Source organism: Epinephelus moara, chromosome 6, assembly GCF_006386435.1.
Source record: "Epinephelus moara isolate mb chromosome 6, YSFRI_EMoa_1.0, whole genome shotgun sequence".
Lineage (NCBI taxonomy): Eukaryota > Metazoa > Chordata > Actinopteri > Perciformes > Serranidae > Epinephelus > Epinephelus moara.
In genome coordinates this window covers 41,283,088-41,295,241 of record NC_065511.1, presented here as the reverse complement: position 1 = coordinate 41,295,241, position 12,154 = coordinate 41,283,088, and the positions used below count along the sequence as shown (strand labels likewise).

The following is a 12,154-nucleotide window of genomic DNA, read 5'->3' as shown; positions in this document are numbered from 1 at the left end:
GAAGTGAAGTTTTCTCTCTTGTTCGAGCTGTTGTCTCCTTCGCTGCCGTGAAACAAAACAGGATCCAAAACAACAGCGAGCGCCGAAGCACCTTCAAACCGAACAAATCCCTCCTCAGAACCCGACGACATGAAGAAAGACGTAAAGAAAGAAGTAGACTCGTAGATGCAGACAAACATATGTGTGTGTGTGTGTGTGTGTGTGTGTGTGTGTGTGTGTGTATTTTTGACTGGGCGAATGGGAGTTCCTGCTGTGTGGATGTTGCCGTGTGATCTTCTGAAAGTTTTGTTGTTTTATTTTGGAGGAGCCGCTTGCCTTCCTCTCTTCCTCCCTGACGCTCCTTCACTCTTGTCTTCTGTTGGAGCGGCGCGGTGGAGATGAAAGATGAGAAAACACGACAGATGTCTCACAGAAATGTCACCTCGTCCCCTTTGGCTGAGAGCGGCGCAGCTTTCATGCCACAGTCTGAACAAGTGGAGCTAGCATAGCTAACAAGCTGCGTTACTACAAAGCCGAGGCAGACAGCAATAGCAGCCGGTCACAGCGCAAGCTAACGAAATGAAGCAGCAACTAAAACACACAAAACAACAGCTGCTTCCAGACTTTGTAAAGCAGCAGATGAAATGAATAAACACAGGTGTACCAGATGCACACATATTGATTCAAAATGACAACATCATTTGCTAACGTGAACGTGACAACTGTACACCCTTTGTCATTTGTTTCATTTTCTTCCTTGAATCAACACGGAAACAGAGAATTTCCACCAAATCTGCATCCACAGCTTCTTTCAGATCCTAACATCCTAGATTTGGCAGCTGTTTCCATCAAAGGAGCTCTGCCTGATAAACCCTCTGTACACAAACAGCAGACAGTCAGAAACTATCTGGTGAACATACTGAACCATTTAGCAGCTACTGAGACAGATATTTCTCTCAGGAGTCGGTGGAGACCAAAAACAGACTCACACTCATTACAACGCAATCACCAGAATAAACATTGGCACTGTTTCTGTAAACCATGGATATGTTACATTTGCATGTTAGGGATACACTGAAACTTCATGTTTCAACAATGCTGTGGCTAACGCGATTAGCTTTAGGCACAAAAACACTTGGTTATGGTTTGGAAAATCTCATGTTTTGACTTAAAGTAATGGATTGTGGCGTACAATCTATGCTTAAAAAGCAACAATGCCTCCGTACAAAACAACTGCTTTTCGTGCCTACAAAAGTCACTGGAAAAACAGCAATGAATTGCTTAATCACAATTGGTTTTGTTGTTGGTCTCCATAGCTCCATATGGTGCGATACAGTTCAGTTCAGTACGCTTCCTTTTCCGTTCCCACTATGAAAAGTTGTGGATGGTACCAACAGAAGCGTTCCGTACTCCGTTCCCACTATGAAAAGTTGTGGATGGTACCAACAGAAGCGTTCCGTACCGTCCCCATGTTTGATCCCCCCTCTGTTGGGGTACCTAGCACACAGATCTGGTACTAAAAGGTGGAGCTGTGAACACTGCAGTCTGATTGGTCAGTAGAGGACGGTCACTCTGCTCAGGGCTGAGTTGTGTCTGGTTTTGAGGCTCATGAAACCACTGTTCATACTGTGGAGAGTTTTATTAGTAAACTGTAACTATGAAATGAAAGGATGTTTTGCTGCCTCTCACAGCAGCTGGAGTCTGAGAAAAAATAACTTCATTCACTGGGCCGACTGCCGGCAACTTTTAAGGTGGAACGTTTACTTGTAATGTTACTCAATGCATGAGTTGATGACGTGCATCCATCAGCACACCTTAAATTTCACTGTGACAACTTTGACTTTGACGTTCTTGGATGACATACACTCTTAGTAATGAGTGGATCTTCAAGCGCTTAAATATTAATTTCGGCCGGATTATGTTTTATATATTTTAATCGTCACTCAGAGGAAAAAAAGCATCATGGAGCGTTGTTTCTGTGGGCTCCAGCAACACTAAACCCCTGAGCTTGCCTGAGAAGGACTAAATGCACAAAGCTGCTATTTTTAAATATCCCATGGAGAGAGACTCTCACTGCAGCCTGTTCTATTTTGTTCTGAAAATGTGGGCGTGCAGCCTCGTTCTGTGGACGATAAACCAGGTGCAGACTTCCATCTGTGTCACCGCTGATGAGGAAATACAGCGAGTGCTGGACGGAGCAGTGAGTGACAACAACCCCGCCCACATTTAAGAGGACTGTCTGAACAGACCGAGGGTCTAGGTACCATGTCTGAAGGCTTACTGTTGGTTCCAAAGGTGCTGGACTGAAAGGGTTTGGTGGAGACGGGGCTTAACAGTTGTCTGCAGTGTGGTTTTGTTGTGTTCAGCTGCTGTGACATGAGAATATTCCTGAGGTGGTACATAAATTATCTTAGTCATAGTGATAGTGATGCATGGATGTCTTCTGTGAGTATTGATCCATTTCTTCGTATTGAAAACAGTTGTTGTTCGCCGTCCAACAGCCATCCATGGTGGCTTGGACTGTCTGTTGACCAATAGGAGGCTGTGTTCCTGACAAGTTGACCAGTCAGAGGCTGTTTGTGTTTCCAACTGTGTGGGCAATGTTGTTGTTTGTTTTTTTTTGTTTTTTTTTAATTTTTAATTTTTTAATTAAAAAAAGAAGAATTGTAATTTTTCCTGATGTTTTAGGTTTTTCCAGTAATATATTTTCTGGTATTGAGATGTTTAGGTGTATCATGTCAAAGTCATAATTCTGGTAACGTGACAACACTACAGTTGTAAGTCTTTGATGTTGGTTTAACTTCAGTGTACCCGACAGACGGATGCCTTTGGTGTTCCTTTGGCGTTTTTAAGTCATGTGTCAGAATGGTCAGATAATCGATATAAAGTGGATGTAAAGTGGGCTTTAATGGCGCTGAAGGAAACACAGTTTTGGGGCGACAGATAAAAGACTTTCATTTAAAAGTAATGAATGAAATTCATCACAGTGAAAAACAAACAGCAGCAGACGCCCTGTTTCTGTCCTCTTATTTAGTGGCTCTAATGAGATCTTTCCTCACAGGTCACAGAACTTCCTCCCAGCTATTTAACTTCAGTGTTTTGGTTTTGTTCTTTTGTAAAGTGAACTGAGTCACTGTTTGTGTTTTGTGTATTTTAAGGTCTGTTGTTACTGGTCTTATTTTTAACAGCTTTACTTGTGTGAAGCTCTTTGTGATCTTGTTCTGTGAAAGGTGCCGTGTTAAACACACTTCCTGCAGAGACAGGCAAGAATCTGAATTTTTGACTCAAAATAAATCATCTTTCCTTTTCTCTCCCTCCAGCTGACGAGTGGTACCTGTGCAGGTTGACTCTGAGCATGCCCAGCCAGGCTGACCTGCAGTGGGCCATGTTTCCCTCGCCTTACCTGGGCGCCGTGGGTCCTGACGCCACGCCCGGCTCTGCAGTGTACCAGCTGTCGGCACGGCAACGAGACGGGACACCTGGACAAGCACAGTACCTCCTACTGGATGGTGAGTTTACAGTTTTAATTTATCTTTTATTGTGTGTAAGGAGTATAAGAATAAGAGTATGCCAAAAGTATGTGGACACCCCTAGATTCCAATGCTGGGAAAACAGTACCGGTATGATGTTGTAAAAGCCCGTTGGTTGTGAAAATTAAAGTTCAAAAAGCATAAAAATCTGTTTCCAGATCCAAATTCCCCTCTCCTCTGATAATAGCAGTAAAAATGTTTTACCTACCACAAGCAAACCTCCTTCTTATTCCAGTCATATTTTCCTAAAACCTGTTTGTTCCTGCTCTTATCTCCTGCATGTATCTGTAATTAGGTCCGCTGCTGCTCCGCCAGGCACTCTGTGACAAACCTGTTTTGTTCAAAGCAGCGATTTATAAATAAAATTTGACTTGTTGAATTTCAATTACCGTCAAGTGAGAGAGGGAGAGAAAAACGCACATAAACGGCATGGAGCTGCGCTGTTAATCGCTCCCTGGGGCAAAGAAAGCTCCCAGATTCGGGAATAATAGGAAAGTCTCTGGAGAGGCAGCGAGTGGGAGGGTGGGCGGATGGGCGCCGGTGGCTGTGGATTTTTTATTTTTTATATTATTCTAGAGGAGAAGAGGAGAAGGAAGGAGGAGGAAGGAGAGATATTTTGAGAGCTAATTTCCAATGCTTTCATATTAAGAGCTCCTGATTCCCTTTGGCGGAATGTGACTACATGTGTACCGACGAATAATCCAATAATTTACATTAAAAATGGTTTTTAATATCATGCCAATATGGAAATATATTCACGCAGTGTGTGTGAAGCCAATTAGTAGCATTAATGTGATTTTACTCACTTTGAGGATCTTAAATTTACAGTGAGTAAAGTGCTTCTTCAAAAAGTTTGTTGTTCTATAAAAATGATTTAAAAATACTTTAATTTCTAAACACACTTCTGTTGTTCTCTATTATACTGACGTGACACTGAGGAAGAACAAAAAAATATTTTATTTTGACAAAATGAGGAAGTCAGATCAATGAAAAACGGTTTGTGGAAAAAGTCTACAGCCATGATAGTCCTTTTTACACAGAGATGGTGCCGACGTGTTCTCGTCCTCTGCTCGGAGGGTAAGGAGCTCCTGAACCTTGTTGTCTCCCCAATTTGCGGACATTTTCAGCTGCTGCTCTTCCTCTTTGAGTTAGCTGCTAACTGCTAACAGCTGCTTTTAGAATCTCCTGGCAGTGAGTCGCACACATCACATGATGTCAATATGTCCTGCTGGCTGTCCCCTTTACTCAGACGTTGATTTGACTCTGTTACTACCTCCACTGCCGGTTTAAAGACAAGACAACTTTGTCCCCCACTTTCTGCGATTGTACCTTTAATCCCACTCCTCTCTCCTAAACCTAACCAATCCAACCAACGAAGCCAACGAGTACGAGCCAATCAAATGGACAGCAGGGCAGGTTGTTTGTTTGCTGTCCTAGGATTCACAAATTTGCACCCCGAATTTAACATACAAACATGAGACTGATATCATTTTCTATTCTAACACTCAGAACTTTGTTAAACTGTTGTTTTAAGGTCTTTTTAATTAACTAATTGAAAAAAATAATAATATGTAATATAATGCGTAGGTGAAACAATAAAACTGACCTGTAAGAGTCGTCATACTGAAGACACAAACAGGAAGTCTTCCAGCGAGCCTCAGATGAACTCAGGTCAGAAATATCCCTCCTCAAATAGACGGAGCAGGAGGAGATGATTGACAGGTTGGATGCAGCTGCTGGTTCAGATCCCTCTGGTCAACAGCTGAGGATTCTACTCCTCCTTTACTCCATCCTTCTCTCACCCATCCTTCCTTCCTTCCTTCCTTCCTTGCTCCTTCTCACTTGCTCTACTCATTTTCTCTTTTTCTTTTTCATCCCTCTTCACTTCTTCTCTGCATCGCCCTCCTTCTCTCTCTCTGCAGGGGGGGCGAGAGCAAAAATGAACCCACACTCTTCCTCTGAGTCTTCAAAGAGTCTTAACCAGCTCACTAACACACACTGAAAAAAACACACAGCACAGCGTGTCAATTTACACTTGTTACATGCAAGGTGTCTTTTCAAAATAAACTTCAATCTTCACAGGAAACGTACAGTTTCTGTTATTACAGTCTTTTAAAAAATAAACTTACAACATATGTAAAACAAGTTGTTTTAGGTTTATTTCTGTAAGTTTTATGCAATAAAAGTGCATGGTTAGGTTTAGAAACAAACATCATGGTTTGTCTTAAAATAAGCACTCTGCTGTTTTAGACTGTATGAGAATATTTGCACAAGACTCCTCTTTCATTCGCCCTCTGTCTCTTCTGACTGTCCGTCTGTCTGTCCAGGTGGGGAGGAGTGCTTTGAGGTGGACCGTCGCTCCGGTGAGATCAGGACCACAGGACGACCTCTGACCCCCAGTAAGGAGTACCTGCTGCGGGTGCAGGCGATGGACGGGAGTGGACGTAAAGGCTCGCCGACTACAGTGGCCATCCTGGCCGGCTACCGACCGCCGCAGTTCACCAATGTCACTTACAGCCTGAACGTACCGGAGAACACAGCTGTGGGCCAACCGTGAGTCCCTGCAGCAGTCTGACATACATATTTTGATTTTTTTTCACATCAAATAAAACAATAGCAAGGTTTCTGTGTGTAACGATTTTTTTTTTATTCAGATTAAAAACGTATCTGAAAAAAACAGACTCAGTGTGCAAAGGTCTTTAGTCTGGAGCTCTGCGTTTTAATCTGCCCAAACCTGATGTGACACAACAGAAACACATCAGCCACTGCCATCGGTGGATGTCCTCTTATTCTCTGATGGGCTGATGACAGTCAATGAGACAGTCGATACCGATGTGCGGCTGATAAAACGGTGCATCCCTTCTTTTAAAAGGAACACCTAAAAACACATACTGTGATATTTGCAAAAATGTACTATTTACTGTCGGTGCTTTTGGTAGCGTGTTAGTGTGTTGTGCAGAGCGTGTATTTTACAGTACAGTACAGACCATAGAACATGTAGTGTTAGTAGGATACAGACTGTCAGTCATATTGTATGTCTTCTGCACATTATCTTTTCTTTGCATGTGTCTTGTGTCATATTATTTCAGATAATACTTCCACTACCACTGATACTGAATATCTATAGAGTATCTAGTATTTGTAGTAACGTGTCGAGTACTCTGAGTGTTTTATTTCTCTGCTCTGTGTGTTTGTGAACACAAGTGTCTGTTTGTGTCTTTGTCCTCCTTCATATTTACAGAAACATCATTTACATTCCACTGCCTCAGATACTGTGTGGAAATGGCATCTGTGTGTGTGCGTGTGTGTGCGTGTGTGTGTGTGTGTGTGTGTGTGTGTGTGTGTGTGTTGACACGGCCAGCTCCTTGGTTTTGCATGTCATGTGATGCGTGAAAAGATGAGCCCTGTAGAGCGAGACAAAAGAAGAAGAAGAAGAAGAAGGAGGAGGAGGAGGAGGAGGGGGGTGGAGGGGACGAGGAGAGAGCGGGAGAGAGGGACAGAAGAAGGGAGGAGAAGAGGAAGAGGATGGAGGGAGGAGGAGGAGGAGGAGATGAGGATGGATGGGGGGAGGTGGATGAAGAGGACCCAGATGTATGAGTGTGGCCTCAGGCTGAGAATTTGAAAGTGTGGCAAATTCAAATATTTATTAAAAGCGAGGTCTGGATAAACATGAAGGGGCGCGTGTGTGTTAGTGTGTGTGTGTGTGTGTGTGTGTGAGAGAGAGAGAGAGAGAGAGAGAGAGAGAGAGTCCCTCAGGGCTGCTGGCGTAAAGCACATTGTATTAATATCCAAGTATCCATGCCACCCTGTGAGCAGTGTGCGTGGGTGTCTGTGTGTGTGTGTCTCTGCCGCCATTGTGTCCCTTTCATGTGTGTTTATGTCCTTGTGTGTGTCTCACTGTGTGTGTGTGTGTGTGTGTGTGTTTTAGTGTAATTGATTACCCAGGTTGTGTGTTGCTCTCTGACTGCACAATAATCCATGAAGGCTGCAGACTTCAGACGTGGCGCTGGAGCTCGACCAGCGCGTCACAGCTCTCCTTCACTTTATAAGTCTGTTTGGAAATGGGGGTGTAGCGCGGCGTTGTGCTGACCTGCGGTCTGATCTCAGGCCTGTCTCAGTCTTTGTTCTCATCCTCTTGTGGACTTGTGAAACATTATGTCATGGCCCAAGTGTTGCTCTGATTCTGCAAGTCCACGTTTAGCTAAGAATGGTCAAAAGGACCAGAAGCTCAGACCAGACTCTGTTGAAACTGACGTGTGTGGTGGAACTTGAGGTATCCCATCATACAGCTGGCAGTGATGGTGAAGGAGAACCACACTAGGGGTAAAATAATATCACGGTATTTCAGGGTATTATTGCAATATTCTTGATCCATCCATTCATTCATTTTCATCCACCCAAGGTGTTCCCAGGCCAGACGAGATATGTAATCCCTCCTCTGGGTCTGCCCCAGGGCCTCCTACCAGTGGGACATGCCCGGAACACCTCCAGCAGGAGGCGCCCAAGAGAATCCCGATCAGATGCCCGAGCCACCTCAACTGACAACTTTCGGCGCAAAGGAGCAGCGGCTCTACTCCGAGCTCCCTCCGGATGTCCGAGCTCCTTACCCTATCTCTAAGGCTGAGCCCAGACACCCCACGGAGGAAACTCATTTCCACTGCTTGTATCTGTGACCTCATTCTTTCAGTCACTACCCAGAGCTCATGACCATAGGTGACGGTTGGGACGTAGATGAACCAGTAAATTGAAAGCTTTGCTTTCTGACTCAGCTCCTTCTTCACCACGATGGTCCAGCGCAGCCCCTGCTTCACTGCAGATGCCGCATCAAACTGCCGATCCATCTCACGCTCCATTCTGCCCTCACTCGTGAACAAGACCCCAAGATACTTGAACTCCCTCGCTTGAGGCAGTAACTCTCCCCCAACCCAGGGGCTCCATCACACCGTGACCTCCAGCATGCACTGGAGTGTTTTGCAGCCGAGTGTGAAACAGTTGGGATGAGAGTCAGCACCTCCAAGTCTGAGGCCATGAACCTCTGTGGGAAACTGGTGCTTTGCCCTCTCCGGATTGGAGGAGAGTTACTGCCTCAAGTGAGAGAGTTCAATATTCTTGATAATACCACAAAATAATCTAATTTCAGAACATACAATTACAACAAAATAAGTGTTATAATTGGAGTTACTACCCCAAGTGAAGGAGTTAAAGTATCTCTGGGTCTTGTTCACGAGTGAGGGTAGAATGGAGCATGAGATGGATCGGCGCAGCGTCCGCAGCGATGCAGGCGCTGTGCCAGAACATCATGGTGAAGAGGGAGCTGAGCTGGAAGGCAAAGGTCTTGATTTATTGGTCCATCTACGTCCCAACCCTCACCTATGGTCATGAGCTCTGGGTAGTGACTGAAAGAATGAGGTCACGGATGCAAAACATAAGTTGGGTGGCTCAGCCTTAGAGATAGGGGGAGGAGGTCGGAGTAGAGCCGCTGCCCCTTTGCATTCAAAGGGGCCAGTTGAGGTGGTTCGGGCTTCTGATCAGGATCCTCCTGGGTGCCTCCTGTTGGAGGTGTTCTGTGCACGTCCCACTGGTAGGAGGCCCCGGGGCAGACCCAGAACACACTGGAGGGATTATGTATCTCATCTGGCCTGGGAACGCCTCAGGGTCCCTGAAAAGCATCACAGGAGAGAGGGACGTCTGGAGTACTTTGCTGAGCCTGCTGCCCTCGCGACCTGGCTTTGGATAAGCGGTTGAAAATGGATGGATGATGAACGTAACAGCTGCTTTTAAATATTTTATATAAACTAAAAATGATCTCTCAGTTCTTTAGTTTGCAAACACCAATAGTAACTCACAGTCAGATTCTGTAAAAAATATAAATAATAGGCCACAGCAAAATACAATTAGCCACAAATTGCAAATCTAAACAGCTGCCAAATTCAACAAAAATATCCTGATATACCCGTTCTTCTCTTTTGGTAAAATACAAAAAGATTGACTTGTTCTCAGCCTGGATCAATAAGAGCAACCAAAGCTCTTTTGTTTTTATCACAACCTTGTAAACTGCAGTGTAATTACACTCTTTATTATCACTGCTGTCCCTCTGACTCCATCCTCTCTGTGTGTCCATGCAGCGTGTCACTGGTTCAGGCCATGTCCTTCCAGAAGAAGAGTCTGTCCTACATGCTGCTGGTGAATCCTGGGAATCTGTTCAGCATCAACCAGGAGAGCGGAGCGCTCAGCCTCACCAGGACCGTCGACTACGAGAGCGGACACAACCTGCACACCCTGCAGGTCCGCGCCTCCGAGCCCGACACGGGCCTCAGCAGCGTGGCAGAGGTACGCTCACAAACACACATGGGTAATATATGTATGTGCAACATTTCTTTAGCTGCTGCAGAAAATGTTTGGACAGCTTTCATCACCTTTGCTGACTGGTGGGGAGTTGCAGGCGTTTTAAGCGCTAGTGTCTTAATGTGACGGGCATCACAGTGTGTATCAGTGTCAAACCACCTGGGTCAGGAGGGTCAGCACAGTGTTGTGAGTGTTATCACGGCCCCTCCTCCTCTGATACACAGCACAAATCCACAGTAATAGCCGAACGACTCATCACACTGGCGTAGGAAGGAGACGCTGACCCCCTGGACTGTTGAACACGCCGCTCTCTGATGAAAGCTCATTAATTTTAAATGAGGGAAAGTGCAGCAGCTGAATCAGATGCTGTGATGCAACTGTTTCATTTTACTGTTTACTCTGCTTGTTGTGTTTATTATGCATGCGTTAAACTAAACACACACACACACAAACACACACACGAACACACACAGCGCCCTGTGAAGCTCTTGTGATGGAAACTCAGCAGATCAAAGCTGCGTTCAAACCCTCAATGAACACATCTGATCAGTTTGTGATCAGCAGTTTGAGTTTGTTAGAGTTTGCAACATTGTGGTTGCAGACACACACACACACCCACACACACACACACACACACACACGCAGTAAACATAGTGTTAAGTGCGGAAAACTGGCTGCTAAGTCTTGACTCCCATCCTCACAGTGAGCTCCAAAGACTTTATACAGCAGATAGCTACATCTGTTCACATTAACACACACTCACACATGCTCGTACACACACTCACACACACACACACACACACACACACACACACCCCCACGTTATTACCTGCTCTCAGCGTCCAGATGGTTAGACAGACAGAGAATAGCTGCTAAACTACCAGCATCCCCCAAAGGCCTGTGCTGCTCTATAAGCTTGGCTGGCTAATTCACTCTAAAGGCCCCGCGTGTATGTGTGTGTGTGTGTGTGTGTGTGTGTGTGTGTGTACGCCAGGTGTGTAGAAAGCAGCCTCCTCAGCAGTGCTAACATCACATCGTACTGAAGCATCTGCAGTTTCTGTTGCCTTCAGCTTTTACAGACATTTAAAAGCTCGTCACAGCTTCGTCCTTCCCTCACATCACTCCTCTCCTCCAGTCGCCTTCTGACAGCTACAGAGCTGCAAATTAGTCACTTTCTTGCCCCAACGTGGCATCAAAAATTGAAAAATATAATCTCCCAGTCGCAGTTAGATGAATTCTGTGTCATTTTCACTTTAAAATCATTTGAGGGTAATTATAACTCCGTCACTTTTGACAGATAACAAAATAATTGCGCTGCGGCACCGTTACAGAATCAGACAGATTGTTAAAAACAGTTGAACACTGACAGCCAGCGAACAGACCGTTCAGGTTTACAGCTGCAGCAGGAGAGAGAGGAAAGAAGCATCAAATCCAACTTAACGTCCACTCACTAACTTTTCTGGAGCTTTTAGCCATTATCACACTGAAAAGTTCAAAACAATGTAGAAATAGTTTGACGGATTCATTTCTCACATCACCAAGAGAAAATGGTGTTGTTCAATTCTGCCACAAACAGATATTTTTGCATGTTTCAACGTCTCTAAAGTGACGTAGTATATGAGCTGAATTTGTCATCTGGAGGTGGGGTTGAAGGTGGATGGTGTGACCTTGGTGAGACACCTGCCAAGCTGCAGACCACTTTTTGAGACCAACAAGCAACAAAACCATTTTTTTTAGCCTCCTTTTGAGGCACTAATTTCCCTTTTTGACAGTCATGGTTTGGTTTGGGCCATCAGCCCAACTTGGCAGGGATTTGCATTTCCAGTACAACTTGTCTTGAGTGATGCTGTTTAAAAGCAGCAGCTGATCTATAGCTGAAGTCCCCTGTTATTTTTGCTGCGTGTGTTTTTCCACAGCAGGGCAGGTAAAAGAAGTTCACCTGTTGAAGGTGAGCTGTTTGCAGAGGTGCAGTAAGAGCCTGCTGTCTGCAGCTCTTCATCAACATCTCACTGTGGCTGTTTCTGCTTTCACTCTTCCTTCCTGCCATATTATTAGGGTCCGGGCAGCTAAGCTGCCAGGACACTATTTTAATCCTAGGTATTCTTCTTCTTCTTCTTCTTCTTCTTCTTCTTCTTCTTCCGAGGAAATCATACTTCCCATGGGTGAAAACTCACCAAACTTTGCACAAAGGTCCAGTCTCATGCCAGATATCCTCAGCTGTAAACTCAAGCCAATAGTCCTGATGGTGGCGCTACAGCAAGCGTCTAAAGTTCAAAACTTCATAACAAATCAACAAATCA

The 12,154-nt window shown here is 44.9% G+C and overlaps 2 protein-coding genes across 2 annotated transcripts in view; one reads left to right on the top strand and one right to left on the bottom strand.

The window, feature by feature from the left end:
- Window positions 1-12,154, bottom strand: part of nagpa (N-acetylglucosamine-1-phosphodiester alpha-N-acetylglucosaminidase) — a 402,702-nt gene that overhangs the window by 225,876 nt on the left and 164,672 nt on the right. The window lies entirely within an intron of this gene.
- Window positions 1-12,154, top strand: part of si:dkey-22o22.2 (neural-cadherin) — a 177,895-nt gene that overhangs the window by 76,096 nt on the left and 89,645 nt on the right. Inside the window, exons 2-4 of the mRNA XM_050046302.1 lie at window positions 3,300-3,488; window positions 5,837-6,062; window positions 9,635-9,839. Coding sequence (XP_049902259.1) covers window positions 3,300-3,488; window positions 5,837-6,062; window positions 9,635-9,839 — 620 coding nt within the window. The remainder of the gene's footprint in view (window positions 1-3,299; window positions 3,489-5,836; window positions 6,063-9,634; window positions 9,840-12,154) is intronic.